This window comes from Mycteria americana, chromosome 2 (assembly GCF_035582795.1).
Source record: "Mycteria americana isolate JAX WOST 10 ecotype Jacksonville Zoo and Gardens chromosome 2, USCA_MyAme_1.0, whole genome shotgun sequence".
Classification (NCBI taxonomy): domain Eukaryota; kingdom Metazoa; phylum Chordata; class Aves; order Ciconiiformes; family Ciconiidae; genus Mycteria; species Mycteria americana.
Genome location: NC_134366.1, coordinates 122922421 through 122950139, shown reverse-complemented (window position 1 = coordinate 122950139; position 27719 = coordinate 122922421). Strand labels below are relative to the sequence as shown.

At 41.8% G+C, this 27719-nt stretch overlaps 1 protein-coding gene across 2 annotated transcripts; it reads left to right on the top strand.

The window, feature by feature from the left end:
* The first annotated feature begins 463 nt into the window (after positions 1 to 463).
* Positions 464 to 25971, top strand: ABHD3 (abhydrolase domain containing 3, phospholipase). 2 transcript variants are annotated; one of them, XM_075494468.1, is made up of 9 exons: positions 488 to 977; positions 2605 to 2768; positions 5271 to 5453; positions 7201 to 7246; positions 10080 to 10192; positions 16025 to 16198; positions 16856 to 16904; positions 16989 to 17154; positions 25639 to 25971. In XM_075494468.1, exons 1-9 carry the CDS (start codon positions 831 to 833, stop codon positions 25815 to 25817), a joined length of 1221 nt encoding a protein of 406 aa, XP_075350583.1. In that variant the 5' UTR covers positions 488 to 830; the 3' UTR covers positions 25818 to 25971. The 2 variants fall into 2 exon arrangements, with proteins under 2 accessions (XP_075350584.1, XP_075350583.1); XM_075494469.1 differs by lacking the exon at positions 16025 to 16198 and having other exon boundaries at positions 464 to 977.
* Positions 25972 to 27719: the final 1748 nt, after the last annotated feature.

The following is a 27719-nucleotide window of genomic DNA, read 5'->3' as shown; positions in this document are numbered from 1 at the left end:
AGTGAGAAGTGGAAAAGCAGTTGCACACTTCAGTCTCACTCAAAATATTTAGACAGATACTGCTGCTTCTGGAAGCCTCGGCGTCCCCTCTTCCTCCTGTACGATACAGGACTTGTGTCCTGTACAAATAATAGTGTTTGGGAAGGGGACACGCTGCCTGTCCAGGAGTGACTGCATTTCCACACGCCTGCATCAGCTGCTCCTCACGGTTTTGGCCAGATCCCTTTCCTATCTGACCCCACGAGGGGTCAGAAAACGCCCTGCCTGAGGGAAAGCGCAGGGGTAAGGTGACACCGAAGCGCAGGGGTAAGGTGACCTCGGGAAGGCACCTGCCGTGCGGCGGGCGATGCCGGCGGCCGTGCCGCGGGGGAGCCGGCCCTGCCGGCCGGCCGGCTGAGGTGCCCCACGCCGCCCAGGGCCGCGCCCCGCCGCTTCCCTCAGGATTTCCTCCCCTGCGGGCGAGGCTGTGGCCGCCGCGGCCCGGCCCGGCTCGGCGGCCCGCTTGCGGGAGGAGGCCGGCCCCCCGCAGCCCGCCTCTCCGCGCCGAGCCCGGTCCGGGCCCCTCCAAGCCGGCCCCGGCCTCGGGCCCCCTCCCCGCAGGCCTCGGCGGCCGGGACGGGGGCGGTCCGGGGGCGGTGCGGGGATGTCGCCGGCGGCGCTGTAGCGCGGAGCGGTCCGCGGGCAGCGGCAGCGGCAGCCGGGCGGCAGCTCCTCCTCCTTCTCCTCCTCCCTCCGCGCCGGGGTGGGCTCGGCCGCGGCAGCCGGGGTGCGCTGCGCTGCGCTGCCCTGCCGTGCCGTGCCGTGCCGTGCCGTGCCGCCCCGCGGGTGCGATGGACTGGCAGGTGCTGACCAGGGAGCTCTCCCTCTACCTGGAGAGCCAGGTCCGCGTGGGGCTCTTCGGCTCCGGCGTGGGCTTGTCCCTGGTGCTGGGCTTCGGCGTCGCCTACGCCTGCTACTACCTCAGCAGCATCGCCAAGGTGAGCGGGAGGGCGGCGGGGCGGGCGGGCTCCGCAGGTGTCCCGCCAAGGGGGGACCGTCCCGGCGGGGACCGTCCCGCGAAGGTCACCCCGTCCCACCCCCCTTAGGGGAGGCAGCCGACGCCCTTCTGGCGAGGGGAGCGTCGGCACCTGAAATGGCTGGGCGGGGGGCAGGGCGCTGCGCCCGCCTCGTCCTCGCACCCCTGTCCTTCCTTCCTCTGGAGGTGCCGCTCCGGCGTCCCGGCTGGCCGAAACCTCGCTCCCCCGCCGCACAGGCCCCTCTCCGCGGCCGGGCCGGGCCGCGCAGCCCCCCTCGCCCGCCGGGGCTGTGGGGCCCCCGGTGAACCCTTGAGGCGTATCTTCCCCTGGGGCCCGCCGGTCGCCCCCGGCGGCCTGAGGGAGCGCCGGTCTGGTCGTGCCCGGCCTGGGAGGGGAAGGGGTCTGGCTTCAGGTGTCCCCGAAATGCAGTTGTACCAGGGGGGAGAGCTTGGCTGGGGGCGATGGTTTGTAAGGGAGGTGAGGAGCCCTCCCTCCGCAACAAAAACCCGACCTCTTTGGTTTACTAACAGGGCAGGTGATAAAGTAGTTTGCTGCCCTTGTGTCTGCCTTCGGTACCATCGTAAATACCTTTGGAGCCACTATCGCAGTGTTTTGGGGGCTAGGACGCTCTTGTACATCTCTTCAGTACTGGTTTCACAGATAAATCAGGCATTCGCAGATTACTTGGATACAGCAAGCCGGGTCTGATCTAAGGTGGCCCCGTGGTGAGAGTGCCTCGTTGCATGCTTAATCAACTGAAAATACACATATCAAAAGATTTATGACTGTTGAAGACACGTGTGTTGCCACAGTCCTTCACAGAATCGCTGAGAACATAGTCTTCCTCTTCGTTGAGAAGAGGGTACTTGATTTTGGTCAGAGGAGAAAAATGAAGGGTGGACGTGCCACTACCGCTGTGTATGCGTAACGGTTTTCTTCAAAGCATCTATTATTGTCCTATTAATGCTTGCGTGTTGGAGAGTCAGCGTAAAAGAGAAGTTCAAGAAATGCGGTTGCTAAAACGTGAGACGTTTGGTATACAGGGATTTCCGTGTTAACTGGCATACAAATGGAAGCTGTAAGAAAAATCTCTGTATGCAGAGCGTTATTAGAGATGAGTAACCAATGCAGTTGTGTACCGTAGTATGAGATGGGAGGAGGAGTGTCCTACCAGGTTAAAATAGGTACTGCAGGTGCACAAAGTACACGGATTAAGCATCATTTCTGTGCGGTGCAAGAAAATTGATTCAGTAAAATCTTTCTCGCCTACTGTGAGCCAGCGTGGTTTTGATTTGTCAGTGAAAGAGACAATGCTGGTAAAAGTAGAGCTAGAATAGCATGTTATTAGAAATAGGTAAGGAATCCATTATGTTTAGTGGGTTTCACTTTTCAGTTGGGCATTTTGGCATTTCATTTGGTTTTCCTTTACTTATCTCTTTACCATGAAAGGAAAAGGCATTGCAAATGATTATATGAAAGAAATCAGTTTACTGGGAGAGGATTTAAACAAGCTTTAATTTCTTTCTTTATTTGTTTGTTTGTTTGTTTTATATGAATGCCCATGCCTGACTGTAGTCTCTCTTCCTAGAAACCCCAGCTGGTGGCCAGCAACGACCGTTTCTGCCGCTTTCTCGAGGAATATTGCCCTGTTGTGACAGAAACTTACTATCCCACGATTTGGTGCTGGGAAGGTCGGGTGCAGACACTCCTGCGTCCCTTTATCACCTCTAGACCCCAAGTACAGTACAGAAAGTAAGTGCCTTTCTTCTGAAAAGTGGTTGATTTGGCAGCCAGCAGTTACCTTACTCTGACTGTCACAGCTACCGTCACTGCTCAAGCTTGTGCCCATTTATTTGCTGTATGCCCACCTTTACAACTCCATCATAGACTTGGAACCATCTCTATCCTGGATTCAATATACAGTAGGTTTAAAAGGTCATGGTTCCCAAATGGCCCTATTTTAGCTGAGAGAGTTTTGGAGCACTGAAATATTGGTGACAATACAGGAACTGATGTGGTTATATGTTCACAGGATCACACAATGGTTGAGGTTGGAAAGGACCTCTGGAGGTCACCTTGTCCAACCCCCCTGCTGAAGCAGGGCCACCTAGACCCAGTTGCCCCAGTCTGTCCAGACAGCTTCTGAATATCCCTAAGGATGGCAACTCCACAACATCCCTGAGCAACCTGTGCCAGTGTTCAGTCACGCTCACAGTGCAAAAGTGTTTCCTGATGTTCAGAGGGAACCTCCTGTGTTTCAGTTTGTGCCCATTGCCTCTGGTCCTGTCAGTGGGCACCATTGACAAGAGCCTGGCTCCGTCCTCTTTGTGCCCTCCCTTCAGGTATTTAAACGCATTAAGATCCCCCTGAGCCTTTTCTTCTCCAGGCTGAGCAGTCCCAGATCATAGGAGATATGCTCCAGTTCCTTCATTATCTTTGTGGCCCTTTGCTGGACTCTTTCCCATATAGTCCATGTCTCCCTTGTACTGGGGAGCTCAGAACTGGACCCAGTACTGCAGGTGTGGCCTCACCAGTGCTGAGTAGAGGGGAAGGATCACCTCCCTCGACCTGCTGGCAACGCTCCTCCTAAATGCAGCCCAGGAGGCTGTTGGTCTTCTTTCCTGCGACAGTGCATTGCTGGTTAATGTTCAACATGGTGTCCACCAGGACCCCACATCCTTTTCTGCCAAGCTGCTTTCCAGATGGTCAGCCCCCAGCCTGTACTGGTGCATGGGGTTGTTCCTTCCCAGGTGCAGGACTTTGCACTTCCCCTCATTGAACTTCATGAAGTTCCTGTCAACCCATTTCTCCAGCCTGTTGAGGTCCCTCTGGATGGTAGCACACCCATCTGGTGTATCAAATATTCTGGTGTTTGAATGCCATTATTTTGCAAAGGTCATGCAATCACTGTATCTGTCCATTGAACCAACGTGTTCTACCTTAACCATAGCATGGCCACATTCAGCCTTGTTTTGAATATATAAAACTTGTGGGATTTTCAGAGTAACTTTTACCTGTGGGGTTTATGTTGCATTCTTTGATGCCTAAATTCTAAGAGGGAAAGAACTTACATTTATTGTTTGTCCTCGGCTGATCTCTCTCACACAGAAATGAGACTTAGTCTGGCAAAGGAGGCATTTGGCACAAGACCTAAGGAGAAGTACTTTTATGCGCCGGAACCTGGATGCAGCACAAGTTGTTTCAGCTCTGTTTGCATGGTAGAATAGATTTAGCATTTAGCAGCTTCCCTTAGTTTTAGTAACTAGGAAACATTTCAGTGGTATGTCCATGTCCACTTTTTCTAGCCCTTCTTGTATACTCTCTATTTCAAGGTTTGTGAGGGAAGAAACATAGTTCCATGGGGCAATGCTTATTTTGCACCATTTGAGATTGTGTTGGCAGTACACACCAGCATTGCATCTACTTCCCATTACTGAAAAAGGGCAAAGCTGAGCTAATGAGTCCAACAAGGCTGATGAGCTTTAAAATCTGGAGTAGGTGCTATCAAGACTTTCAAATGAAAAATCAAATGCAAGGTAGGCTTACATTTTGGTAGTTCCTACTCCAACTCTCTTGTACAATGTCTTCATTGCCAGGAAAAGGGAAAATGCTGTATGTTTCTAAAAAAGGAATGAAACCTTCTTGTCATTGTTTAATGCATGCTTAGCTTCTTGGAATATTATAATATTTGTTGCATTCTTAGGATATATGGTTTAAGAGTGCATTCTAGCAAAGTTTGTGGAGATACAGGGTGAAAGATATAGTAGTGTGTGTCTGTGTTCCACGTGTTTAAAACATAACAAAGTGCCATCCATTATACAGGCTGCTTCTTTGGATAAAGAGAAAAAAATGTGGTAAATGTTTAACACATTGCCCAGTCTGCTATCAAAAGGTTCTCAGATGATCTAAAGGAAATCTGCAGTACACAAGCCTACATAAATAGAAAGCAATGCCAAAAATCACATTAGTTACAAGCTTCCAGTACATCAGCAGCAATTCATAAAAGGCCAGCTCTTCATTTACCGTTAACGGGAATTACTCCACAAATTGACTCTCCTAACTCATGTCAGCTGTAGGTGTGGCTCTTTCTGAATGGTAAACATGCAAACATACCTAGTTAGGTGGCACTTTGAGTATTAAAACATAGTTAAAAATGCAGAATTTATACCTGCTAATTTGTACACTGTAAGCACTCTTAATAGTATGCATGTATTTTTCAATCTAATCAGTGTTGTCTTGAAATGTGCCTTTCAGTGAGCTCATTAAAACAGCAGATGGAGGACAGATTTCGTTGGATTGGTTTGATAATAATGACAGCTTATATTATCCGGATGCCAGCACAAGACCCACTGTCCTGTTATTGCCTGGCCTGACAGGAACAAGCAAGGAATCCTACATTCTTCATATGATCCATCAAAGCGAAACACTGGGATATAGGTCTGTTGTATTTCATGGCTGGTATTTTGCTTCTTCTAATAAGATCAAATATAAGTATGTATATGTATAAGATGCCTTCCTAAGACAAATGAGATCTAAAGACATTGGTTTATGTAAGAAAGTATTATTAGTAATAATAGTAGAATTATGTATGTAGGCAGTACATACAATTTAGTGTCTACAGATGTGCCCCAGAGATTGCAGTGAAAGCAAGCTAAGTCTGCATAAGCCTTTGCTGCTGCTTCTTAAATTATAATACCAGTATTTGTGTTACCTTTACACTTTCTAGAGAAGGGCTTTGTATTCAGCTCCGAGAAGACTTGGGTGGATGGGTTGCTGGCAGCAGGCCTTGGAGGAGGTCAGCTTCTGAATGCCAAAATTGATTGATTCAGCAGCCTCAAATTCAGGAGTGCAGAAAGGAGAGCTAGCCTACTCTTACTGGTGGCGGTTAAGGAAGAGGTTTGTCACCTCTTAATTGTCACTGCTTAATTTAGTTTTGTTATTAAGGCTTCTGGTCAGAGTTGGGTAAAGTAAGTGGATTAGTCGATGAGTAGATTCCTTTATGTAATCATATTGCTGCTGCTGCTGTGCTTTAAAATAAGTTGTCATTGTTCCAGGATCTGTATTTGGAATATTACATTTTGTCTTTGCAGATTGGCTTGTGATACTGACTATAATAAGTTCTTCAAATATGTATATATGAGCTTTTATCTACATGTCTGGCTATCTCTTCTCTGTTTGGAGGTTTGGATAACTGCTTTACTAAATTATGAAAGTAAAGTAGCACTTTAACTCTTCAAAGTACTTTTAAAATCACTTTAAAGCTTACCAGTAGAAATTATCAGAGGAGGAAAGCCCTCAAATCAACAACTTCTTATGATTAATTTTTTAGGTATTCCTGAAAGAAATATCTGCATTTGATCACCTAAGAAAAGCAGGTATAGCATTAAAAAGGAGAGCTTTAGGTCAGATTTCAACAGAATGCTATAATTTTATTTTTAAACAGCAACATTTGAGAAAAATACTGAAATAAGTAATTTTTCATGCCTTTAACCTATCTAAAATATGTATATATTATTTAACAAAATTACTACAGTGAGATGGTAGAAGAGTAATAGAAAAGTAAGATTTATTAAGACAGCATAGATCGTTAAATCACGGTAATACTGCTAGAAAATTCAGAGACTCCCACCAGCATAGAGAGAACAGAAACTTCTGCTATACCAGACAAAAAAAAATCCCATCCCCAAGAACCTGCAACTTAGATGCAGCTGTGATTATAATTTTGATTTGGCTTATTTCTTGCTATTTAATACAATTATGTAGCTTTGGAGGATGCCTACACGTGGATCTCTGATGTTCTCTTTCAGAGCACTGCTTTAGGCTCAGGCCTGCACTTGCAGAGCTTATGGCTCGTATTTGGCCAGCTCAGAGTGCAGGCAGAACAAGATGCATGTACCAACTTCACGTAAACCCTGAGGCTCTCATCCTGCAATCTGACCTTGACCGGCAAATCACAGAGCTCATACAGAGTCCCACTGACTTCAGTGAACTCCGTTTTGGTATAAAGGTTGTTCCACACAGGTCAGACTTCAGGATCTGTAGGACTGTAAATATTTATGTGCTGAACTTAGTCACAGAACTGGCTTGGTTTTCTTTATGCATTTTCATTTTTTTGTGTGTTTAAGTTATCTTTTTTAGTGGAATGAACAATGTGTATAATTGAATTTACTGTCTCGATTTTTAGATGCGTGGTTTTTAACAATCGAGGAATTGCTGGTGAGGATCTTTTGGTAAGCATGACTTCTAAGATAAAAATCTCATTTATAAGTGGTATATATGGAATCATTTGTGTCTATTTGTACGGCTGGATTTAAATGAGAGAAACTCATGGCATACGTTGAAAATGCAGAGAAGAGAATCTAGTCATCTGGTAGATCAATCATGTGCCAATATTAATCATTTATTTTAAATCTCAAAGAGGTCAACTGGTCAACACAATTTTTGTGAACATTTCATTTTAGGAAATAATTTAAATTATTAATATCTGTAATATTAAAATAAACAACCTTATACTCTTCTTTCCAAAAATACTATAGTATCTAAAATGCACACATCCAAGAAATTCTGTTCAATCAATGCAATTTTCTCCTGTTGTTTTAACATACAAATCCAAATATAAGCAGTCATAATTACTTTCCCAGTTGCCAATATGAGTTTAAACTGAATTTTGATACGGTTAAAAAGTTGTGCCATTAAAATTGATCTGTATTATGTGTTATTGAATTAATGAACTGGATTTTTATGGATAGCCATATCCTAAATGTTAAATGTGTTCTTGTATTTTTCTCAGCAATTATGACACAAACTCAGCTACGAAAGGCATTTTTTGTGTTTGGGACAAGCATATCATGTTTGCTTAGAAATAACTGGCAATTCCACAAATGAAAAGTCTTGCAGCTAAATGTTTTCTGTAGCTAGGGACAAGGCATGATGAAATATTGCTGAATAAGCTTTGTTTCTTCATATGCATTTTGTTGACAGTTCTGCAGCTGGAATGAATGTGCATAATACTCTGTATTGTTTTGCATTTTTTAATCCCCTGGTTTCAAACTTTAAAAAGGTCAGAATGTTTTCCCATAATCAGATAAAGCATTCAATGCAAATATTGCCATGTTAAGAGTATGTTCTGCATACTTTTGGAGATGGATCTACAAAGCAGTTTTGTGACACACAAAGTCCTTATTGATGAATTTCTGAATCGTTAAGAGAAAAGATCTCTTGTTTGGATGCATTGTGTGTATTTCACTGTAATCGGATTTAGATCTTTAAGCTTTATAAGATCTTACTGGGAAGCAAACCAGCTGAAATTATCACATTTCTGCAAACGGGTTTCTACATTTTAATATAAAATCCCTAGTTAATGAGTTTGAAGCACAGTTGAGCACCACAGTAGAAATTAGTCATGTAACTAGTTCTTTTTCTAGTATCTTTAAAGATAGATTCAAATTTACAACAAATAATAGCTATTTAAAGAATTAGGCTTAAAATACTGTTCTCGTTTGTTATTGAAAGTTACTGTGAATTATTGTTATGGAATAATCAAATATTAGATTGACCACAGCCAATGTGAGCTAAGATGGTGTTTTAAAATATCTTCATACAATGAGTAGATAGATAGACATTAAAGTGTCAGGAATTAACTGAAATTAAAATGCAACATATCTCTCTAGTTTTATAAACTTTTAATCAAATACACTTTCACTTAGAATACATTAGACCCTAGTTACCAAAAATAATATATTTTTCCTTGTAAACCTGATGATTTAATTAAAATAAAAAACATTCACACTGTTTATAATTAATAGGGTGTAAAACAGTGAAGAGTGATTCATGTGCATGAGAACTGGAAATGCAACATAAATGGAAATTGAGAACGTCTTCAGTTTTAATTATCCAGATTTAGCTTTTCTTTCCTTTTTTTTAATCTTTGGCTTCAACATTACAATATACTTGTTAAATGTATTTTAAGTAATTAGTTTCATCCAATTAAACTTGTTAAAATTGCCCACAAATATCCAGGCTGTTTAACTGAAAGCAATTTAAAAAAAAACCCTTAAGAAACTTTGTTGCTTCAGGCAACAAATAAGTTCAATTAACTCTTAATTAAGTATTTTTATATTTAGTTTTAATGTTTATACTTAATTTTGGCAGGCTAGCCACTACCTATAGTTAACTCAAGGTCACTAACACGTTTAGTTGCAACTCTATAGTTAAAAGCTCTCCCGTGCTGTAGATGAAATCTAGAGAACACTATTAGAAAAAACTTACTTTGCTGTGATTCTTACTGTACCTAAAAGGACTTATCTCCCTTATACTGCTCCAGATAGTCCCCCAGATTGTGGCCTGTAGCAGTTGTCTGTGTAGGTGAGGCTCAAAAGCTGTGCTTATCCTTCAAGTAAGCAGGGAAGGGTTACCCAAATCCAGCGATGCCAGTGGAAGTCATTTCAAGTCCCAATTAAAGACTTGAAGAGACCCTGATGGTAGATAGAGAAGGAATAATATGGGTGTTTCATTGCTTTAGAGTATTTTAATAAATTAGGTAAATGGCACTGGTAAATGTATTTATCTATTTATTTGCTTGTATTGCGTGTAGAATCTAAATATTGGCTACTTTTCAAATGCTAGCTGACAGAACTTGAAATCTAATATTTTCTTTTGCATTTGAATGTGCGTGAAGAAGGTAAAATTGTCAATAAACTTTCTTTTCTGTAAATTGCAGCCTTTATGATGTGTTTTCATTTCCTCAGGGTATTTCAAAAATATCAGTGCCTATTTAGTTATGATCTAGTTCTGTCTAGTTTAGCTTGTGGCTCTGTGTTCAGATTTCATCTAATGACCCGGTGGTTGCAGATACTGAAGATATTTGTCACCTGTGATAACAAGTATAACTCCTTCCTCCACCTCCTCGTGAAATGCTCTGGGTTTATATTTGCCATTTAGCGCAGCTTCATGATAAATGCTAAATTTATCTTGTTATATAAATGATCCACTGTTCAGTTTGCTTTGTCCTTAAAGGATAATACAAAAGCTTATGATGGCATTTTTCCCTCTGACTTCTTACAGACACCAAGGACTTACTGTGCAGCTAACACAGAGGATTTAGAGGCCGTTATTCATCATGTACACAGCTTGCACCCCTCAGCTCCGTTCATGGCAGCCGGAGTTTCTATGGGAGGGTAAGGTATTATGTAACATAAGTCTCAGCTTAACCATGATCGTAAAATAAGACTGTTGTAGCCTGATTGTAAACTATTACTCTGCAATACTTGCATTACTTACTGAACTGCAACTAACTTGGGTCTGTCTCCAACAGTCAATATTCAGAAGACTTTCAGAAACTACGTGTCTTTGAGGCATTTAGCTCTGTGTCAGGGAAGGTTGAAATTGGCCAACATTCAAAAGTTGAGGGGGGTGGAGAAAGACAGGAAACACTGACAGACAGATTGACAGCCAAACAGGTGGGCAATACAACCTTTGGCAACTATGGAGGCTGTCTTTGGAACAGAGGGATAAAAGATAGGAACTAGAGCTAACATACCATGTTTCTGAGTAACCTCTGGAAATTACAAGATTTATCTTCACTCTGTTTGGGTTCTGCAGTGTGTGGGTAGGTTAAGCTGGAAGAGAAGTGGGTATCTGCTCTGTCTGGCTTAGAAGCAAGAGGTAGTATTGTTGTTGAAACCAGTATGGATTGATATAGCGCGTGGTATTAAGACTTGCTGTGTCCTGGCTTCTCTCCAGAAACCACAGCTAGAACAGACAATGATAGCACAGTTTCTTAGAAAAATCACTGCTAGAAGCTAGGAGAAATGTTCAGACAGCCTATTTAACGAAAATCGTAGGAGAGGAGAACTTCCATTAGAAGTACTGCAGACACAGTGGTAACTTCCTGAGATTTCCCTTCTTTCTGATAAATTTTATGGAGGGTGGAGAGATATAGCCCTGTATATTGACATTAATCTACTAATGACTTGTAGGAGCTTTGGGATAAATACAGATTTGATCAAGCAATATAGTTATTGATAATCAAAGAAATAAGTAACTTGGAAGCCTTTTAAATCAGGCCAATCTTTTTCCATTCATGTTGCTGGGATTTTGCCAGTGTCTTCAGTATGAAGACATATGAATCTCTCCAATATGTCAGTGTCTATCTTGCTGAGAAGCCCAAAATTGGGCACAGTACTCCAGATACAATCTCGTAAGTGCCAAATACGGGGAAATAATAATTTCCCTAGACCTGCGTGTTTTGCTCTTACTAACAAAGCACAGCATGTCGTTAGTCATCTTCATTGCTGCAAGGGTGCATTGCTAAGTCACGTTCTGTTTGCCCAGGTCTTTTTCAGCTGCTCTCTATCCAGTCATTAATCTGTCCTAGGTGCGGGACTTTGCTTGTGCCTTTGTTGAACTTCATGAGGTTTCTGCCAGCCCATTTCTCCAGCCTGTTGAGGTCCCTCAGAATGGCAGCCCTGTCTTCCAGTTCACCAGCCACTCCCCACAATTTGACCTGTAAGCTTACTAAGGGTGCATTCCATCTCATCATCCAGTTAATGAAGACGTTACACAGTATTGGCCCCATTATCGACCCCTGAGGAATACTACTAGTATCTGGTCCAACCAGTCCAGTTGGAATTCAAGTTCCTGATCGCAACTCTCTGAGCCTAGTGGTCTAGTCAGCTTTCCACGCACGTTGCAGGTCACCTATTCAAACCATATCCCTCCAATTTGGCTACATGGAGACCATGGAAAACTGCCAAAAGCCTTGCTAAAGTCAAAATAAGCAACATCCACTCCTTTCCCCTAATCAATGAAAGCAGTCAGCCCATCATAGAAGGCAGTCAGGTTGCTCAGGCATGCTTTGTCCTTGGTAAATCCATGCTGGCTGTTATCTTTACATGCTTCTTACATGCTTTACCTTATCTTTACATGCTTTACCTTCTTTACCTTTACATGCTTGGAAATGGCTTCCAGAGGATATTCCCAAAGCGCTGAGGTTAGGCTGACCAGCCTATATTTCTTCCTCCTTGCCATTCTTGTAGATGGGTGCCTTTTTTCCCTGGCATCAGGAATATCCCACAGTTGCTGCAACCTTTCAAAAGTCAGAGAGCAGTCTCATAATGACATTGGCTGGCTCCCTCTGGAGCTTTGGTGCACCCCATCTGGTCCCATTGACATGTCTATGCCCAGTTTGCATAACTGGGCCCTAACTTGATCTTCCTCTGCCATGAGTAATACTTCATTCTCCCATACTCTGCCGCTAGGCATAGGGACCTCGTAGGCCTGAGAACAGACCTCAGCAGTAAAGACAGGGAAGACAGGTAGCCTTTGCTTTTTACAAACCTTTTGCCACTAGGTTCCCTGCTCTGTTAAATAGTGGTCCCAGGAGGGAATAAAGGCTGGTCATCCTAACCTCAGTTCTTTGGGAAGATCCTCTGGAAGCCGTTTCCAAGCATATGAAGGATAAGAAGGTGACTGGATTCATCAAGGACAAAGCATGCCCAAGCGATATGATTGCCTTCGATGATGAGACAACTGGCTTCACTGATGAAGGGGAAGGAGTGAATGTTGTTTGTTCTGAGCCTTTTTTTGTACCCATGTACTTACAGAAGCCTTTATGGTTGCAGAAGCCTTTTTCTTGTTGTTCTGCATATCCCTTGCTAGTTCCAACTCCAGCTGAACTTTAGTTTTCCTAACTGCATCCCTGCAATGCTTGGGCAATGACTGTTTCTCCCAGGCAGCCCACCCCCCCTCCACCTTCAGGATACTTCCTTCTTGAACTCAGTCAGGAGTTTTTTGTTCCTCCATGTGGTCTTCTGCCACTCTTGCTCAACTTCCTGCACATTGGTGTGTACCACACTTGTGCTTTATGTTCAGTTGTCCTTAAGATCAAACAGTTTTCCCAGACCCCTCTGCCCATCAGGGCCATGTCACATGGGATCCTGCCAACCAGATCCCTGACCAAATTAAAGCCAACTCTCTCCAGTATTGTAATTCTGCTGCTTACCTTCCCCACTCACTTTTGATCTTAAAAATCCACCATCAAATAATCTCAGCGGCCAAGGCTGTTCTGCACCTTCCTGTACCTGATGAGTTCTTCCTTACATGTGAGCAGCAGATCCATAGAACATTTTCCCTATTTGGGCCATTGTGTATCAAAAAATTGTCCTCAATACTCTCCAGAAATCTGGTCTGCTTGTGCCCTGCTGTGGCAATTGATGTTGGGATGGTTACAGTTCCCTGTGCCCGGTGATTATGAAGTTTCTTTTAGCTGTCCGAAGACTTGGATTCTCTAATTCGTCCTCTTGATCAGGAGGTCTATAGCAGACACCCACCATTATATTCCCTTTGTTAGCCTCCTATCTGATTTTGACCTATTAGCTCTGAATTGGCTTATAACCTGCACCAGGGAAAAGTTCTGTGCATTTAAACGGCTTCTTTGTCTAAGGTGCAAACCCTCCTCCTTGCCTTCAAGGCCTTCATGAAGAGTCTGTCTGCATCCATCATAGCATAGTCTTGTCTGCCTGTGAGTCCTCCATGTCTCTGTGATCCAATAAACTTGTTCTGTGACTACACACAGACTCCTAATTCCTCCTATTTTTCCCATGCTGTGTGTTCGTGCATGTGCGGGCACATGAGATGGTCCACAGTCACGCTGCTTTCTCAGGGAAGCGTGAGAGCCTCCCCCATTATGCTATCCCTTGGGTGCTTCATCAGGGCCTGCCAGGCCTTCGCTTCTCTTCAGGCTTTGTTCTCCATCCCTTGACAAACCTAATTTAAAACTGTCACAAGGTTAGCAAGCCTTTTGGCTCTTATCTCACTTGGCATGCTATCTCTCCCCAGCTCAGACTTTTTTGCATGCAAAACATGAAATAACATATTGCAAAAACATGTTTCATTGGAAATGGTGAAAGCCAAAGAAGCATCTGCAGTAGAGGCTTGTTTCAATGATGAGATGCAGATTTGAAGCACAGTAGTTCTTCATGGGTAGCTTCATGCGTGGTGCACCATTACACTGGAACTAAGAGGGCTGGGGTGTAGTAGGTGAAGAACCAGGTTTTCAGGGCTGAAGGTGCAGTGGAAGCTAGCCATTCTGCGACTAGTACAAAAGACCAGTTCAGCCCTGAGTGTCATTTCTGTCCTTGGCTTAACCTAGTTATGGTATCCTAAATAGTGGCGAAGTCTGTTAGTATTGCACAGGGGATCTGTGTTGTGTTCCTGGCTTTCACGTCACCACCACCACTGGGCGATTTTAGGCAAGATGTTCCACCTTTCTCCTCCAATATGTTTTTGAAGTCCTGAACCACAAAGAGAAAATATATGCTTAATTGTATAGAAAACTGGAAGAGTCTCTAATCATCCACATGGGGACTGTTTCCATGCTTCAAAATTAATTGGAGCACTTGCATGTTTAAAATTAAGCAGGAGCAGAGATCTCACCAGGGGCATATTGTGAAAATCATCCACTTGTCTTAATCTTAACATAGTTTTTATTATCTATCCCTTTTCAAAATTTTCAGCCAGTTAATCTATATAGGACACATTTGCCCAATTAAGAAGAAAAATAAACATTCGCTTCACAAAGGTGTAAATGTAAATGAAAGCCCACGTGTTCTACTGATCTTCAGTATGTATTATTTTAAAAAGGGACTTTGTTTTCTAACATAAATATTCCTAAACCTTCCCTCTACCACATATATTCTGTGAATTCTGTTAGAGAAGTGGCTTCTTCTACTACTGCAACTTTTTTTTTATTGGTTTATGGTTCAATGTTCTCAGAGTGTATAGACTGGTGACTCACAGATTCCTCCTCTTCTGTGGGTGAGAGGGAACATACGCTACCTAACTCCTATATGTGCCACAGGTGACTTTCCTCATTGGGTTCAACTGTGTGAGCTGATAGCAGGAGCCCACTCCCAGGTGCTGTTTGCTGGTCTTTTCCTGCTGGTTCCTACCAACTGGCAAGTCTTTGGTAATACCAAAGACTGGTTTCCCTTTTGCACTGCTGTCCTATGATCTCGTAGGTAGTGCACGGGCATAGGCTCTGTGATGACAGGCTGGTTCATGGTGTCTTTGCTAAAGGTTGCTGTCTCCTGAAGTACGGTAGATGAAGCCAAGGTACAGAGTGTTGGTGGTCCAGGGAGTTTTATTAAGTTGTAGAACTTGTAACGTTTTGAGTTAAAGGCTTGGTATTAAAATGCTGGTTGTAAACTTTGGGGCCTCAGGCAGTAAAGTAAGACTTACAGCTTTTCTGTCAGTATTTTTCTTTTACTCTCTTCCTGCTATTTCATTTTTTCTACATTGAAGGGTCAGGTACTGGTGAACTCTTCCCTTTTTTCAACTGAACAGCAGTAGAGATTTTTTTTCATCATCAGTAGAGACTGTAAGTTGGAATTGGTTGGAAAGGCAAGACTTAAGCCATTTATTTGGCTCATAATTTTGTTTCACTAGTTTTATTCATTATCCAACACTTCATTCTTTACATACTTTGTGTAAAAGAACAGCTGTGTTCTCTCATATGTGTGAGGTGGAGTAAAGGCATTACCTTTGACTCAAAAGACAGCTTCATAGTGAGGCAGGCGTGCCAGGGACAGCTTGCATTTGTCAGGCACACTGATCAGATTTATCAGATCAGGAAGACCAAGAGCTTGTAAAACGGTAAAACTTACTAACGACTTGGGAATACCTGTTCCATGAGTAAGATACATTTATTTGACCTTTTCCTCCCTTTTAGTGATATAAATAAGATTAGTACATCTCTATTTCTAAATGCACTCCTACCCACATCCTACACAGTGCACTCCATTCCTCTCTGACAGTAGAGAGAGAAAGCAAACTTCATGAGTCATCTGTTGATTACATTGACTACCTTTTAGAAGTATTAGGCACAACTGTAGGGCTGATACATAAACTATTAAAAACCAACAAAAACGTGGCTGATTGTTATATTTGCTTTAAATTGAAGCAAACAATTTGATAGTATATATGTTTCTGTTTTTCATTTCTGTTTGTAGCATGCTTCTTTTAAATTACCTGGGCAAAACTGGCAGAGACACTCCTTTAATGGCAGCTGCAATTTTCTCTGCGGGTTGGAATGTTTTTGAATCTGTAGAATCTCTGGAGAAGCCACTAAACTGGCTTCTTTTCAACTATTACTTGACTACTTGTCTACAATCCTCTATCAGCAGGTGAGTTGCCTTCTGAACTATTTAGCAAGGTGGAAGGATGTTAGCATGAGATCTACAGCAGGTATAATAATATTGGTAAAATTAATGCTGTAACAACACTTCACATAGCTGTTCTGTGTGCATTCTTTAAGTTTTGAAATCAAAAGGATCTTTGCAAGAAAGATTGTCATCAGTGTAACTAAATTTCTCTGCTCCTATAGGGACTCAGCACAAGACCAATGTACTTCTATAGTTATGGATGAAATATATGGACTTTTAAAATTTTTTAGACATGCATATATTGACTTTGAGTATATATGTATATATACTAATTCTTCTAAGTCAGTGTTGACTGCAGAAGCATGGAAAGGACTAGTTCATCCTTTGCTTTATAAAATTAGGGTGTATTTTGTATTCCCAAATATTTAGTTCTCTTATCTTTGGCATCTTCTCATGGCTTAAGCAGATTTTTACTACGTTGCTGGATGTGCCTGCATATGAATGAAGAATTCTTCTGCTCTTGGATTCCAGACAGATTTTTAATACAACAGAAAATTAAAAACAAGCATGTTCTTGTTCGGGAGTTATTTCTATAAATGTATCTGTAAAGCAGAGGACTTCTACATCTGTTTATATAACAAAAAAAAAGCCCTCCAATTTGTCTCTCTTTCTTTTTAGGCATCGACAAATGTTGGGGAAATTATTTGATATGGATCTCGTGATGAAGGTATGTGAAAATGTTACTTCTGCTTTAGCTGGATGCTGTTTTCCAAATGCTGACATAGTTCCCTATTTGAATTCTGTACTTCAGGCTAGAACTGTTAGAGAATTTGATAAGCAGTTCACTTCAGTCATGTTTGGCTACCGTACAATTGATGATTACTATGAAGATGCTAGCCCATGTCGCAAGCTGAAGTCAGTAGGAATTCCAGTGTTATGTCTAAACTCTGTGGATGATGTTTTCTCACCAGGTCATGGTAAGTTTAGGCTTTTAAAAATATATTTATCTGTATATGCAGTCATTAAGACAAACTACATAGGTCTGAGAGTGAACTCAGACCTATGTGTGGAGGTATATTTAAATGTTACTTGTACATAGGATCAAAACCTCCAGGGATGGATCAGTCTTGCAATTTACTTACAGTGTAAGATGCATATAAAACAGCTGATGATGGAGAGACCTGAACAGTAGAGAATGCAGAAGTACATGGGGTGGCAATCATAAGCCATTAGTAGACTCTTCACAGTCAAAAGAAAGAAATATGCACATTTAGGGTGTGAGTTATCTCACTGTAAGGAAGATATCAGATGTATTGCCCTCTCAGAAACACCCATTTCTATTCACCAAGCACGAAGAGAGCCTATAATGAGGAACTTGGATTCAGATGTCTGGATTGTAGACATTCAGAGTTCAATGAAAGTGAAAACAAGTATTTTTTAATTGCAATTTTTCAATCCATTCCCTATAAAGAATGTCTGGGAGTTGCTTATGTTTCAGGTGACTTGAAATCCTCAGCTGTTGATCTCAGTGCCACCTCCAGTGTCTGAAAATTAAAAGTAAGAAAAAATGTAAGTTAGCATGTAGGCCAAAATCTAGGGTAAGGGAAGAGATATAGACATAGACAAGGTGAGCTCCTAGAAGGAGGCACATTGAAGTTAATAAGAATCTAACTAGAAGATGGAGCAGCAATATCAGCTAGTAACAGATAGGCTGAAAACTCTGTTTTCCCTTGTCTTCCTATTTTCTGCCAAACACATGATCATTATGAACATTCTGCTTTTGATCTGAAGATCAAAACTGTTGCTGTCTTAAAAAGATACGCTTGTTCCTGCAGTCTGTGTATTGGTTATAGTGTCTGAGAAGAGAGGGAGAACAAAAGCTAATGTAGAGGAAAACCACTATAATGAACAGCTGGTTGAGGGGACAGTCTTCAGCAGTGAACACCTGACACCTTTAAATATGAAGTTTATACACTTGATTTATTTCAGGGAAGTTTCCTTCTGCCACCACAAGTCAAGTGAGATTCTTGTAGAGTGAGTCACAAAACCAAAGTGAGTAGGCAAACATTAGAATGACAAACAGAAGAATGAAGGAATTGGAAGAGACTCTGTGTGTACTGTTTATCTGTGTGCAGATGTGCAACATACAGAAACATGCACATGCTTACATTACTATTTATAGTTCAAAGGCCTGTTAGAGACACATGTGACATGAAGAGAAAAGAGCCACTCCAGTAGAGTCCACTAGGAAGAGACAGTCTGATTTCTTCTCTTGAACAAAAAGCATCCACACTATGCATGAACAATACAAAGAGGTGACAGCCACCTAATAAGAGGGAAAAAATGGTGACTCTGGATTAGACAAACTACCTATCCCTTACATTGGCCAAAACAGAGGCTTAAAAATAAAAGATCTGGGCAAACATAGCAATATTCTTCCAGAATACTGCCATCCACCTTTAACAATCTGTGGTTCAGGGACTTTCTGAAACAGAGTTAGTCCCTTTGTATTTACTAGCCTCTGTGGGATTTTTTTTTTTTCCTTGAAATTGACCAGTTGCTGTTTCTGTTATAAGCATATAATGTCCTGGAAATGAGAATGGATGAAGCTGTGACCCTAAAATCCGTGTCCAAATATAAAATCTGGCTAGTGATTCTGAAGATAAATTTTTATGGGTCTTATGACCCAGGGGATGACTTTCCCCATAGTACCGCAAGGTGGATGATCTGCTGTGCCGTTAAGGTGGGTGATCTGCTTCTGCCATTGAGTATCTTGGAGAGGGAGCAATGGCTTCACCTCTGTGTTTAGCTCTAGCTCAGTTTGTGGTTTCTGTTCTAAAGTACCTGTGGCAGGAGTAAGCTAGCTAGTTAGCACAAGTAACAGCAGCAGTGAACCAGACAGTGTGCCTCTGTCCCTGGAGGATTCGTTAACCTTTTCCAGCCTATTATCACCGGGACTGGGACCTTTGTTAGCTAGGTTAAAGCCACAGCAGATACTCCATCTCATTGTATCTTCATTTTAGAATAGAACCTCCAGCTCTCAAGAGCCAACCATTGACCTTGACCCCATGAGATTCCATCTGAACACAAGCAAACACTTTTTTACTGTGAGAGTGGTCAAACACTGGCAAAGAGAGGTTGTGGGGTCTCTATCTACGGAGATATTCAAAACCTGATTGGATGCAGTCCTGGGCAGCTTGCTCTAGGTAACCTTGCTTGAGCAGGGGGGGTTGGACTAGATGATCTGAAGAGGTTTCTTACTGCCTCAACAGTTCTGTGATTGCGTAGTCTGACTAGCCAAAAGATTGAGTCCCCTAGAGTACAGCTGTAGCAGATCTCTCCTCCCTTGAAGCTGTTTTTTTAAAATAAACACAACTCTTGGTGAACAGTGGATTATAGGGATAGTCTTTTGTGTAAGATTAAGTATCAAACCTATTGTTAGAATGCCTTAGAAGTCTTGCAGTGTAGAGGGGGGTGAGGCAGAGCACCAGCACTTCTGAAACAAGCAGCGTTAGTCTGTTGTAAGGATTGTCCATCCTCTCTTAAACTCTGACCCTAACCAGCCTTTCTCCATGCAAATGTTTGGGTAGTTAGGCATTAATTTATTCCTTGTTCGCAGAGTTAATGCTGTTGGCTGTAAACTGTTGTCCTTGTGGTAACAAGTTTACCTTAGAAATGGCCACCAGGACAATGTTGATTTACAGCTAATAGCATGACTCTGTTATGTGTGTCTATCCTTGGCTCCTTTTTTGTTTGTGCTGTGCACCCTCGATGTGAAAAGTTGCACTGGCAGGGGACACAGGGTACCCTGATTAGCAGCCTAGAAATTATGACTCCTGTCATCAGTTCGTTCCTCTTGACACTTTTGCAGGCTGTTTTATGTTAGCAAACATAAAGGGCTGGTGTAACTCTGGGAGGTGACTTTATTCTGATAACTGGCTTGTTTTTTCTGACTTAAAAGTGTGTGGACACATGTAAGCCTGTGGCAACCAGAGGCAGTTTCCACTCACAACTGTATAATGGATTCAAAGCCACAAAATTTCTTCTCATCCAAACCCCAGCCTTTTATTGACTTTGGAGACTGGTTATTTCATGCCTCATCTCTCCCAGTAATACCTACCAGCTTTTAAGCTACCTTCCACCTCTGTTGTAGATAGCTGTAGTTTCCAACAGCTGGGAAACAGGCCTAGAAAACTCATTAGGGAGAAAGGTGTGCCAGAATTCCTTTGTGTTTAAATATCCTTTGTAAAGACAGCCACATCTATCTTCCTGTAACAGGGCTTGGGGGATACAAACCCAAGTCTGCTTTGTCTCTACACAGTATGGACCTAAAGAGAGACTTCCCTTAAAAAGTGCAGATGCTGTCTCTGTTGCCTCTTACTACCTGATCATTTCTTCTCATGCTTTTTGGTACACTTTGTACTTCCCAGCAATTATTTTTTAATATATTGTGAAAATGTGCCCTTTGATCTCAATCCAGTATTAGGAAGAAACAATTCATTTGCAGTCCTTCCTTAATGTTGCTGTTTAAAGTTCACAGAGCTTGGCAGCTGATGTATCTGTAGTTTAATTCTGGAATGCAGTTCTCATATTGCATAATACTAACTAATGAAAACAAACGCATGACACTTCTCTCGCCATAACTAATTTAAACGAGCCATTGCTTCAGGAAATATGTAATACAACCAAGTCAAGCCCTTTTATTTTGTAAGTGTCAAAAATAAATCAAGAAGATGGAATGATAGCATTCATTATCAGTGTCACATTTAACTTTTCATCTGAAGTGGTATTTTTCTCCTCAGAGACTTTAAGCAGCATATTAGGCATCTGACTTAAATTTCACTTTACTAATGCTTAGCTAATTGGCGCTGGTGAGCGTTGTGCCCAAGCTGAAGGCCTGCCCTTGAAGCTAGATATCATGCCAGCTCCCTCCTGATCCATGGGGCCAAATAAGTGCATGTCTGAAGCTCAGTTATATTTTTTTATTGAACTCTCTGAACCTATTATGTAAACAGCACAGTTGAATGAAGTTGTCTGGAGAGGCCAAATAGCCAAGGAATGGCCAGATGGATAACAATTAGGGTAAGAGTTTAAGGAACACGGAGAAATCAACCAAACAATGGAGCAGAAGGTCTGACAGCAGTGACTTATTTAAGCTGATGCTGCTTCACATGTATGTTTTTCTATTGTTCTTTTTTAAAAAATACTTTTTGCAAAGAATGTGAAACAAATTGATTTTAAGAAGGTAATTCTGCACATATGTATTTACATTGTGGTTCTGTGATCATGAGTAACAGGTCTGTGCCTGCTGGATCAAACAGCAGTAAAGATTTTGGTCAGTAGAAACATAAGTACAAGGTTACATGTGGACAAAAATGAACAGTAGTATCTTTTGGCATGCCATCCTATATCCTAGAGTGCATCACATCCAGCGTTCCATTCATCTGCCCTTTACATTGCAGAATTTCCTCTGTTGCATTGTGGGTTTATTTGTGGATGGCTAACAGTCCCTAGAAACAGCCTTGAGAAAAGTACCACACCACTGCCAAGTATCATTTGCATTTTGGCACTGGAGAGCAACACAACATTTTCAATTCTCTCCTGAGAATCTGCAGAGCAAGAAACTCTGCTGGGAAGGAGTCATGCAAATGGTGACCCAACTGTATCAAGACTGACTATGCCAAGGGCAGGCTCTCCTGTTCACCACAGGGGAGGTAAGAGCAGAGAGGTAACAGCAGGTCAAACTTGGCACCTACTAAAAATCCTCACTGCAGATGGAAGCAAATGACTGCATATTCAGCCCAGTGCTGCAGCTTGTGATCAGAGCGATGATCTGTGGCAGAATTCTGCTGTAAATGCATGTTAGTTAGAATAAGGAGAACTTCAGGATGGGGAAGATGACATTCGTAAAGACATGTGTGGCTCACACCTTACCTGGCACAGAAGATAACCGCATCCTAGTGTTGGTAGGCTTCTAGGAGAGAGCTGCTGTAGCTGTTTGGAGGTCGGCAGCACATGGCACCCACTACAGTATTGCCAGTCAGTTTGGGAATGAATAATTAACCACTGGCAAACTGATTTGGGAGGTATCATTACGCTGGCAGCCTCTGAATGACAGGTGTGCAGAGGTCACAGCGAGCTTTGCCTGTAAGGGCTTCCCCAGCTGGGCTGGCACAGCAGAGACTTTTATTATCATCTCCCTTCCGCACCCCCAGCAAAGTGCTTTTTTGGCAGGAAAGGGTATTTCTCTCTATCCTTTGACACTAGTCTGACAAAGTGAACGACCATCATGTTTTTGCACAATCTCAGCTAGTCAAGAGGTGTGTTCAGACCAGTATGCAGCTGATCCTGAATCGGTTAGGATCGATGGAGTTCTCATGTTGTCTCTGATTCTTGCTGATTCTTGGAGATCAAGTCTGTCTCTCCTCACACACTCCTCCCCATACCTTTGCATATCAGCCTATCCATTAGTCCCCTCAGTGACCAGGGAGACAGCTGCAGAATGGCCGTGGAAAGTGTGATTCATTGCCTGAAGCAGGGATGGGGGACTCAGGCTTGAGTCTGATCCCCACTTCACTATTGGGATTCTGTTTAACATGGTCCATGTGCTACTAGAGGGAAGAGGAGCAGATGGCTTGGTACAGGTAAGCGGGCAAATTCCCATGCAGTCAGCAGCAGCTGATATGAATTGTAGCCACTGTCTTTGTATACAGCAATGTGTTCATCCACAGAATCCAAGGGAGCCAGATAAGAGATTGCTGGGCAGATTAACTGAGACAAAACTCCAGGCAAGCACTTGCTGAGTCTGGAGTCTGAAAATGATGCGTGTGTTGGATTGCAAGAAATAACACATTGTTTTCTGCATCTCTTGTTTTCAGCCTGTGCTATTTCCCAGTCAAGGCTGGCAGGCCCTAGGCTTTTATTTAATAGACTTTTCTTTTTAGTCTTGCCTCAGTATTGCTTTAAAAGGCCCAGATACTGCATATAATATTTTCAATTTTCCAGCTGAACAAAGGAAAAGTCAAGGACTTTTTGTAGAGACAGTGGGAAGCATGGTTTCCTTCCACCTAGTAAAGAATCAAAATCACTTACGCAATGCTGGAATCTATAAACTACTTAGGTGCATGCAACTTCGAAAGGAGGAAAAGAGTGAAAGAAATGAATACCACTGAGTAGCAAAGAAGCTCTCGTACTCTGCAAGAGAATCCCCGTTGCTCTCTGGAGCTCCGTCTGTGCTCCATTCAGGGCACAATCAAGTACCTTATGTTATGGGCAGGAACCTTATAACACAGCATTCATAGAAGACTCTAACCCTGCTACGGACACAGTTGGTTTAGCATCCATGCTGAGGCTCTGGAGTGGAACAGAGCATGTCGTTCCAGCACTGCTAGCAAGGACCTCGGAGGCACAGACTGCTCCCCTGACTCTGCAGGTCCAGTGCTCCTGCCCTGATCTATTTTAAGTTGCGCATCTGTTCACCACAGTCATTGCGTTCAAGATCTGGAGTGACATACTCTGGCTGGGGGTCCTTCTTTGGCTAAGGAACAGGTGCCGTGCCTTAGTTGCTGAAAACGAAGGCAAATCGGCATCTGAAGCACACAGCAATGAGTCTGCCAGCACCCAAATGAAAGTAAGGAACGTAGCTAAAAAGAAGATAGTGATATGCAAGGATAATGACTATTAAAGGACAATGACCTTTGAGACAGCAAATGTATAAAGGGGTAAAGGAAAGCAGGCTCCTAGAAACAGGACTGAGTTGGGAGTGTCTTTGAAGGAAGTTCAGTCAGAAAGGGATGTGGACAACTGAACCCCCCCCCAAAAGTGAACCTGATTACAAGTCTCTCTTCAAAAATACTTTTTAATAAATAAGGCAGCAATAGAAATCCTGCAAATGACTCACTGCTTTGTGTCATAGTGCTGAGGCATTTTTACTGTAAGTGTATGACCTAAAATCAGATTTATTTTCTTGTGGAATCATAACCTTTTTTAGACAATACAGTGAAATTCCTGCTATTCCCCTCTGTCTGGACGAAGCATGTCTTCTTTTGCTGTTGTTTTTTTTCTGTCAGTCCTGAATAATCAAAAAATCTGTATGAATTGTATTTTTTTCCCTTCCATGAAGTTTATTATTTGAAAACTGGAACTTTAAAAGGCATTCTTTACTGAAATGTATTGAGATTTCTGCTTGTTCAGGAGTATATTTAACATACTTAAAACTCCAGAGGAATTTGCTTAAATAACTTATTTTTTACATCAAGAGTGCAAACACCACAGCTCCATAAAGCTCCACTGTTGTGTCAACCAGTTCATAGGACAATAGTGTCATCCCATCACACTGAAATACCACTTGTAAAGTCATGTGCTTTGTGTGTTGTCAGTCTGCACTAACTGACCTTTATTTTCTTTCACAAAGGGAACTGCCCAGGTGATAGCATTGATTAAGCTACACATCTATGCATATTCAAAATAAGATGCACTGAATCCTCCCCTTCTGTGCATTTCAAGATCAGCACATGCCTCAGGTGTAGTTCACTGCTGACTTGAAGCTAACTGTAGGCTGTCACTGAAAGGGCCACCTCACCACAGTCCTCCTCTGACTGTGCCCACCGCCATTCATATATTGGCATTAACATGGGGAACCAGATCAGGGAGCCGATCCAGCTGAAAACTAACCCAGGAAAAGAAAAATCCTTGTAGTATCTGGTCTAATAATCTAAATTAAATCATTTTCTAGCAGTCACTATTTAGTAGAGAATGCTAACCTACTGGGTGACACGGGGCAGCTTTCTGTGTCCATGTGCAGTTGTTTGCCCTTCCTCTTTTTCTGTTTACCGTGTGTATTTAGATTATGAGCTCCTCAGGGCAAGAACTGTCTCCCAGCGTGCTTGCATGGTGTGGCCTAAGGGTGCAGGTGTAAATGTATGGCAAATCGCATATAATAATGATAAAAACCCAGGATCTTCTTTCATATTAGCTGATAGGATATCTTAAAGACAAAATCTTATCGTGACATTAAAGGTTTTGTGTTTGGAGTCTCCCACGCAAAGAATAGGGTTCACAATTAAGGTCCCAGTTCCTCAGTTTTTCCAAAGTTGAATATTGCAACAAAGGTTAAAAACTACAGGCTTGATTGTCCTTTCACTTACACTATTCATATCAAATCGTAACTATGCGTTAACATGGGTGCAGTTCCATCAGTGGGACTGAAAGAAAGATGAAGCCCAGTGATTTCTGAAACTTTTACAGCAGCCAGAAAAATCGCACAGATAAGGTAAGTTAATGATGAAAAGAGAAATGGTTTTTAACCCAGCTATGGTTCTATGTCCTGCGGTACGTTTATGCATATGATAATATTGTGCATATTTATAAATATATTACATGACAAACATTTAAGAGAAATTATTCAGTGGCTGGCATTTCATAGAAGGATAAGGACTTAAACTTTTTTTCCCCCCTTTTAGCTATACCAGTAGAAACTGCCAAACAAAATGCAAACGTTGCTTTGGTTCTGACTTCGTGCGGAGGCCATATTGGTTTTCTGGAAGGAATATGGCCAAGGAAGTGCACTTACATGGACAGAGTCTTCAAGCAGTTTGTGCAAGCTGTGTTTGAGCATGGAAACAAAATCTTTAGCATGTAGCTTTGGACCACTATTATAGCACAGTGGCACATTCTGACAAGGGCAGTTAAGCTTAATGCACAAATTTTAACTCCTGTAAGCCAGCAAATGGATGAAGTCCATTACTACATGCAAAAGTATTTTTTGCCTAAGATTTTGTAGCAAGAAACTAAGTATTATGTTGTCACTTTTATATTTATTTTTAATATGCCTTACTAAGAATGACCTTAAATGAAACAGCATTCTGCATACATCAAATTGCACTTAACCAAAACCATCAAGTAAACAGAGTATAATTCCTCAGGATTTTAATTTCAATCAGTACATATTTAGGAGACTTAACTTAAATGGCTTTTACTATTAGAACGGCAACACTCAAAATAGCATATATTATCCTGTCACACACAGTATAAGTTGGCCCATTCCTTAGGGCACTGAGGGGTGAAAATCTTAAAATACGAAAACAAAAGGAGGGAACACAAAGAAGCACTGGTTCTTCAGATAAGTCAAAATTTCAGCATGTTATTCCATAGCATTAGACTGATACCTGCTTTTGCTGTTCTACCTTGACAGTATTCAGATTTAGGGCTAGTTATTGTTTTTTAAACTATGTCAATGCCATACTTGTCTTACATGATTATTTTTTAAACAGCTAATTTATAGTGTTTACATATAACCAAAAGATTCCTTTAAAACAGTACTGTAATAAATTACATAATTAAAAGACATCTTGTATTTCAAAGTTCATGTAAAGCTGGGTGTTGTCATAGAATGTAATACATACTTCATATAACTGGTAAACTCGATGATTCTATCTGTTATGTTTATATTACCCTGCAAGAACATTTCAGTTTTAAAGAACAAACATTAGAACATCAGGAAATTATGATATAATCTGCTTTAAATTAAAAAAAAAAAAAACCAACTATCCAAACCCTTTGTCTCTGCTATTGTTTCAGCTAATATCTACAGAGAATGTAACAAACTGTTTAAAGAAAGCTGGGAGCTGGGGTAGGGCGTCAGAGCCCCATCTCTCTGGTTTGTTTATTTGATCATTTGTCAGCACTTCGGCAATAGGTTGTCAAATCATTGAAGCCTTTGCAAACAGGTTTCTGCCCTCGCGGCTTACGAGTTCGTGAGGCTGACCGGGGCATCACTGCTCTCCTCAGCCCTGAAACAGAGCGAGAGCCAACCTGGACCTTTGAAGAAAAAGGGCAGTTGGACAGAATGTATTTTGAAACTGTTGGGAAGTCCTAATTTAGGGCATGCTGAAATGAAAAAAAGGCTTTTAACCAGCTTCTGTGGAGCTCCCACCTTGTGCTGATCACTGATTTGGGCCCAGCCACACAAGATAAGTCAGTAAAGATGCCTTTGCATTTTTATTTTTATCATTTGAGCAGGGTCAGTACAAGAAGAAAACGTGGATAAAAAAGCAAGTCAGGTCTTTTGTCTCAAGCAGTACGTGAACAGTCCTCTTGCAAGGCATGTTTCCTAGTAACAGCAAAGGAAGAACAAAAATACTTTTTGTCTTTAGAAGAAGAAATTGGGACACACTATACGAAAGCTAGTTTTGTAAGGTGGAAGGTTAAATTAAAAAAAATCAGAAAGTGCTTTCAAGTTTTGACTTTTCAGACAAGCATTGGCCCTTGCCCAAATAATAAAATCTAACTTATTTTTTCCCTAATAAGGAAAATGAGAAAAGTGACTTGTAAAAGCAAAATGAAAATTTGTGTATGTTACTACAATACATGAAATCAGCATATTAGTAGGGTGCCTTATTTAGTCTTACATTCATTTCCAGTTTTTATGTTCATACAAAAACAATGAGCAATAAACAGTGTGTTGAGCATTATATTTGTAAAATTGTTTGGGTACAGTACTGTTCAAAACTCAGCAGTATTAATAAAAATAAACCCACTTACA

Bases quoted from the DNA above. Each gene is read 5' to 3' on its own strand.
- ABHD3 (XM_075494468.1), top strand. From the start codon at position 831: ATGGACTGGCAGGTGCTGACCAGGGAGCTCTCCCTCTACCTGGAGAGC. The intron at 5,454-7,200 runs GTCTGTTGTATT...CTCGATTTTTAG, and splicing joins AGCGAAACACTGGGATATAG to ATGCGTGGTTTTTAACAATC. The intron at 17,155-25,638 runs GTAAGTTTAGGC...CCCCCCTTTTAG, and splicing joins TGTTTTCTCACCAGGTCATG to CTATACCAGTAGAAACTGCC.